The sequence below is a fragment of the Otolemur garnettii genome, unplaced genomic scaffold, assembly GCF_000181295.1.
Source record: "Otolemur garnettii isolate 467f Iridium unplaced genomic scaffold, OtoGar3 scaffold00210, whole genome shotgun sequence".
Classification (NCBI taxonomy): Eukaryota; Metazoa; Chordata; class Mammalia; order Primates; family Galagidae; genus Otolemur; species Otolemur garnettii.
The window spans coordinates 1,105,869-1,112,707 of record NW_003852605.1 but is presented as its reverse complement, the minus strand read 5'-3'; the positions used below and the strand labels follow the sequence as shown (position 1 = coordinate 1,112,707).

General features: G+C 39.2%; 1 protein-coding gene across 3 annotated transcripts in view; it reads left to right on the top strand.

The window, feature by feature from the left end:
* The window catches only part of ATPAF1 (ATP synthase mitochondrial F1 complex assembly factor 1), a 36,240-nt gene that overhangs the window by 14,540 nt on the left and 14,861 nt on the right, over positions 1-6,839 (top strand). For all 3 annotated transcript variants that reach the window (XM_023507848.1, XM_003801424.2, XM_023507847.1), the window contains exon 6: positions 821-868. In XM_023507848.1, the coding sequence (XP_023363616.1) occupies positions 821-868 (48 nt within the window). The remainder of the gene's footprint in view (positions 1-820; positions 869-6,839) is intronic.

The window sequence follows — 6,839 nt, the reverse complement described above, 5'->3', positions numbered from 1 at the left end:
TTTTTTTTTTTTTGGTTGTATTTGTCATTATTGATTGGCAGGCCCAGGCTAGATTTGAATCCACCAGCTCCGGTGTATGTGACTGGTGCCCTCGCTGCTTGAGCTACAGGCACCAAGCCATGTATATCACTATATTTTTCAATCTCTTAAACATACACATTCTTACCCTCTGTGAGTTCAATAGCCAAAAGAGCTGCACTTTTCATGATGTTTTAGATCTCTGATACCAACTGTTTGAACAAACCTTAGCTCTCCCTCTGACTAACTTAATGTCTCTACCACTTGCCAGAGAGTTTAGAGCATTGAAGCACCTACTACTCTTCACATGTAATTCTGACAATGAACAGCAAAACATATGTCTGTTTTTTTCCTGTCTTTCTGTTAATTTGTAAACAATGGAATTTAAAAGGTTGTTTTAGTTGTATTTAGTTCTAGAATTCAGTCTTGGGGAATTTATTTATTTTTCTTTTCTTTTCTTTTTTTGAAACAGAGTCTCAAGTTGTTGCCCTGGGTAGAGTACTGTGGCGTCATAGCTCACAGCAACTTCAAACTCCTTGGCTTAAGTGATTCTCTTGCCTCAGCCTCCCAAGTAGCTGGGACTATAGGCACCCGCCACAATGCCCGGGTCTTTTTTGTTGCAATTGTCATTACTATTTTAGCTGGCCCAGGCTGGGTTCGAACCCACCAAGTTCAGTGTATGTGGCTGGCGCTGTAACCACTGTGCTACTGGTGCTGAACCAGTCTTGGAGAATTTAAATGTGATTATGGTCTTTTGTGTTTACCTGTTTGTGGCTTAATTTTATTCTTTTCCAACTTACAGGAAGAGAAGTTTGATTTGATATGGAGCCGGGCTCAGTCCTGTCCAACAGTAAGTTTTTGGTGACCATCTAAGGATTGCTTATCAATGCTGCAAAACAAAGGTCTTTTCCCACCAGTCACATCATATTCATATTGTCTTGCATGTTATTATGCTCTGTTTATTTAACAAAGATGCTCATAAGTTGATTATACTGATAAGCATAATTTCATAAGTTCAGCCTTATGAAATTGTGCAAGTTTGGCTCAATAAGTCTCTGGCTTTTTAGCTGTCTGCCAAATCTCATCCCTTTCTAGTATGGATCTTAATCTGTTGGTATAAGTGCATTTTGGAAGATAACCGGAGACCTTTGATCTTCTCAACTTCTTTTGGTTTTTTTTTTTTTTTGCCTTCATTATTATTTTTTAATTGACACATAATAATTGTACATATTTATGGGGCACAGTGCGATATTCAATACACATATGTAATGTGTAATGGTCAAATCAGGATAATTGGCATATTCATCACCTCAAACACTTATCTTTATTTTTGTTGTTGGGAACATTAAAAATCCATTCTTCTAGCTATTTGAAAATATACACTAAATTGTTAATTGTAGTCACCCTATAGTGCTATAGAACACTAGAATTTATTTCTTCTATCTAGCTGTACTTCTGTATCCGTTAACCAACCTTTGGCTGTCCCCCTGTCTCCACCCACCTTCTCTGCTAGTAACTACTGCTCTACTCTCCACTTCTATGAGATCAACTTTCTTAGCTTCCCCATTTGAGTGAAAACATGTGGTATTTGTCATTCTGCACCTGGTTCATTTCACTTAACATACTCACCAAGCTCATACACATTGTCATGAAAGAAAGACTTTCTTTTTTATGGCTAAATAACATTCCATTGTTTTATTTTTTTGTTTGATTTTGAGACAGAGTCTCACTGTGTTGCACCCTTGGTAGAGTTCTATAGTGTCACAGCTCCCAGCAAACTCAAACTCTTGAGCTTAAGCAAATCTCTTGCCTCAGCCTCCCAAGTAGCTGGACTGTTGCCTCAGCCTCCCAAGTAGTGCCCACCAAAACACTGGCTATTTTTTGGTTGTAGTTGTCGTTGTTTGGCAGGCCCAGGCTGGGTTCGAACCCGCCAGCTCTGGTGTATGTGGCTGGTGCCCTAACCACTGAGCTATAGGCACCGTGCCATAACATTCCATTGTTATTTGTACATAGCATTTACCTTTATCCATTGGTGGATACTTAGGTCGATTCTATAGCTTGGCTATTATGAGTAGTGCTGCTATAACATATTGATGATTTCCTTTTCTTTGGATATGTAACTAGTAGTGGGATTGTTGGATCATGTGGTAGTTCTCTTTTTTGCGGAACCATCATACTATTTTCCATAATGGCTACACTAATTTTTATTCCCACTAACAGTTTATAAGAGTTCTCCTTTCTCATCTCATCTCATCTTTACTAGCATTTGTTATTTTTTGTCTTTGATGATAGCTTTTCTAACTAGTGTGGAATGCCTGTTTTGTTGCCAGTTTTCTTTCTAGTTTTGGCTATGCTATCCTACTAATATGTACCTAAAAGGAATTATGAGGTTGTTGCTGGAGTAATAAGCTGCCAGAAAGCCTGAAGAAAAGGGAGAAGGTGGGCTTAATCAGCTAACTTGGTATCAGTAATGATTTCTAGGGTTTTCAGAAATTTTCCTAACATTGACAGAAATAAAGAATACCTGAGCAAATGGAGAGGTATATACCATATTCATGGATTGGATGACTCAGTATTGTTAAAATGTCAGTTCTCCCTATGTTGGTCTCTAGATTAGATATGATACTAATCAAAAGCTCAAAGGCTTTCTTTTCTTTTTTTTTTTCCAGAAATTTAAAAGCTGGTTTTAAAAGTTTATTTGGGGTGTGGCACCCATAGCTCAGTGGCTAGGGCGCTGGCCATATACAACAGGGCTGACAGGTTTGAACCCAGCCTTGGCTAGCTAAAGACAACAATGACAACTCCAACCGAAAAATAGCCTGGCACTGTGGCAGGTGCCTATAGTCCTAGCTACTTGGGAGGCTTAAGCAAAAGAATCACTTAAGCCCAAGAGTTTTAGTTTGCTGTGAGGTGTGACGCCATGGTACTCTACCAAGGGCACAACATAGTGAGACTCTGTCTCAAAAAAAAATAAATAAATAAATAAAAGTTTATTTGGATATCCAAATGACCTTAAATAGCTAAAACAATTTTGAAGAAAGAAAAAAATAAAGCTAGAGGAATTACATTTCCTGATTTTGAGAATTACAAAGATACAGTAATGAAACAATATAATATTTGCATAAAGACAGACATTTAGATCAATGGAACATACAGAGTCCAGGAACAAACTAACTTATATGTGGTTAGCTATTTTTCAACAATGGTGCCAAGAAATTAAGTAGGAAAAGACAATCTTTTCAACAAATGCTACTAAAACAGTTGAATATAATGTGCAAAAAACCTCTACTCTTACCTCACTATATACAAAAATTAACTCAAAATATGAGATTAGGCAATTAAGTTTGTGAAATCATCCTAGAAAAAATACTACGTACATCATTGCTGAATAAAACTACAGTCATCTTCAAAACACTCCCCTTGGGAAACTACACACTGACGCCAGTGCCTAGTCCACCATTCAGAGCACTTCTTCTAGGATGAGTTTTCACAAACTTAATTGCCTGACCTTGTAGATCATAGACATAAATGTAATTTATGGAAGAAAATGAAAGGAAATATCTCAGTGATCTTCGATTTGGCAAGGATTTCTTTATTTTTATTTTATTTTATTTTTGAGACACACAGCAACCTCAAACTCTTGGGCTTAAGTGATTCTCTTGCCTCAGCCTCCCAAGTAACTGGGACTAGAGACACCCACCACAACACCAGGCTATTTTGTTGTTGTAGTTGTCCTTGTTTAGCAGGCTGAGGCCAGGTTTGAACCCACCAGCCCTGGTGCATGTGGCCGGCACCCTAACCACTGAGCCAAGGGTGCCAAGCCAGAGATTTCTTAAGTACATCACAAAAAGCACACACTATAAAAGAAAAATATCAATAAATTAGAGTTCATCAAATTTAAGACATTCTGTTTGTACACCTATGTTCATAGCAGCAATAGTCACAATAGCCAAAAAGTGGAAGCAACTCATGTTATATCAGAAACTCTTATAGCTCAATAATAAGAAGATAGACAGCCCAATTAAAAGACAGACAAAAGGCAGGGCATGATGGCTTATACCTATAATCCTAGCACTTTGGGAGGCCAAGGCAGGAGGATTGCTTGAGGCCAGGAGTTTGAGACCAGCCTGAGCAACATATTAAGATCTATCCCAATGATTAAGTAAACGAAGTGAGAGATATATTAACCACTATGATGTAAGCATTCTAAATTGTGTATGAAATCAGCATATTGTACCCATAAATGCATTAATGTATACATGATCTACCTCTTTGTGGTTTAATAAAAAAATAAATAAAATGGAAAAAAAAATCCTAACCCTACAAAAATTAGAAAAACTAGCTGGACATGGAGGCACATGCCTATAGTCTCAGCTACTTAGGAGGCTGAGGCAGCAGGATCATTTGAGCCCAGATGTTTGAGGTTACAGTGAACTGTGATGATACCACTATACTCTAGCCTGCACAACTGATTGAGACCCTATCTCAAAAGAAAAAAAAAATGGACAGAATTTTTTTTTTGTCTGTTTGTTTGTTTTTTTGAGACAGAGTCTTACTATATCACCTTTAGTAGAGTGCCATGGCGTCACAACTCACAGCAACCTCAAACACTTGGGCTCAAGTGATTCTCTTGTCTCAGCCTCCCAAGTAGCTGGGACTACAGGCATCTGCCACAATGCCCAGCTTTTTTTTGTTGCAGTTGTCATTGTTGGTTAACTGGCCGGGGCCTGGTTCGAACCCACCACCTTCCGTGTATATAGCTGGCGCCGTAACCACTATGCTACGGGCACTGAGCCTGGATAGAAGTTTTGAATAGATAGCTTGCCAAAGAAGTAGAATGGAGGGCGGTGCCTGTGGCTCAAAGGAGTAGGGTGCCAGCCCGATATACCAGAGGTGGCAGGTTCAAACCCAGCCCCGGCCAAAACTGCAAAAAAAAAGAGAAGTAGAATGGCAGATAAGATGTTTGACGTCATTAGTCATAATTGGAATGCAGATTAAAACCACTGTGAGATACCACTACATGCAGTTTTTGGCCAGGGCTGGGTTTGAACCCGCCACCTCTGGCTTATGGGGCTGGTGCCCTACTCCTTTGAGCCACAGGTGCCACCCGCTAGTTAAAATTTCAAACTGATCATACTAAGTGTTTGTGAGGATGTGGACAATTAAAACTCTCCTTTACTGCTGGTGATAATATAAAATGGTATAAGCACTTCAGAAAACAATTTGGTGATTTCTTTAAAAGTCAGACATATAGGCAGCACCGTAGCTCCATGGGTAGGGTGCCAATCACATACATTGAGGCTGGTGGATTTGAACCTGGCCCAGACCAGCTAGAGCAACAATGACAATTGCAACAACAACAAAAAATCCAGGCATTGTGGTGGGCGCCTTTGCTGTGAGCTGTGACACCACGGCACTCTACCCAGGGTGACAGCTTAAGACTCTGGCATGGACCCTAACTTTTTTTTTTCTTTTTTTTTTTTTTGAGACAGTTAGGCTTGGTGCCAGCCACATACACCAGGAGTGGCAGGTTCAAACCTGGCCCAGGCCAGCTAAATGACAATGACAACTGCAATAAAAAATAGCCAGGCGTTGTGGTGGGCGCCTATAGTACTAGCTATGTGGAAGCTGAGGCAAGAGAATTGCTTAAGCCCAAGAGTTTGAAGTTGCTGTGAGCTTTGATGCCATTGCACTCTACCCAGGGCTACATAGTGAGACTCTGTCTCAAAAAAAAAAAAAAAAAGTAAGACATATACCTGCCATACTAACTAGCCATTCTCTTCCTAGATATTTTCCCAAGAGAACTTGCACAAATGTTCAAACTGCTTTATTTGTAATAACTCAATACTGGAAACAATCCAAATGTCCATCCATGGTGCATAGAAATTATGGAAAGAGAGAATGTATTTGGTGTGTACATACGTGCCATGTATGTACATAATTGTAATAAAAAGAAATGCACTATGATACATGCAACAACATGGTTAGATTACAAAACAATTATGCCAAGTGAAAGAAACCAAACCAAAAAAGTATATATTCTGTGGTTCCATTTATACAGAATTTTACAAAGTATACAGACCAACCTATAGAGACAGAAAACAATCAGTGGTTACCTAGGAGCAGTTGAGGACCGGGAAGTATAGTTGGGCACAAGAAAACTTTCGGAGATTATATGGACATTCATTATGTTCATTGTAGTTTTGGCTTCCCAGTACATGTATGTAAAACTCATCAAATTATACACTTTAAATATGTGCAATTTATTAAATTTCCTAAAATTCTAAAAAAAATTTTTTCTCTAGCAAGGGATCAGCTATCAGGCAGGTGATAAGTTTATCTCACCTAATAATAGTACATTGGAGTCTGAGATGTTGGCAATAAGAAACCAATTCTGGGCTGGGCACAGTGGCTCACACCTGTAATCCTAGTACTTGGGAAAGCCAAGACGGCCAGATTGCTTGAGCTTAGGAGTTTGAAACTAGCCTGAGCAAAAGCAAGACCCCGTCTGTACTAAAATTAGAAATAAAATAGCTGGGCATTACGGCAGATACCTGTAGTCCCACCTACTTGGGAGGCTGAGGCAAGAAGATTGCATGAGCCCCAGGCTTCAAGGTTGCTATGAGACAGGACACCATAGCACCTACCCAGGGCACAGAATGAGACTCTGTCTCCAAAAAAAAAGAAGCCAATTCTGTGACTTTTGTTCATTAGACTGATTATACTTAGTTTTGTTCTGGCACCATTCTCTTCTCCCCCGCTCCTCCCCAATTTTAAACATCTTGAACAAGAAACTAATTGTTTCTTTTTTTTTTTTTTTT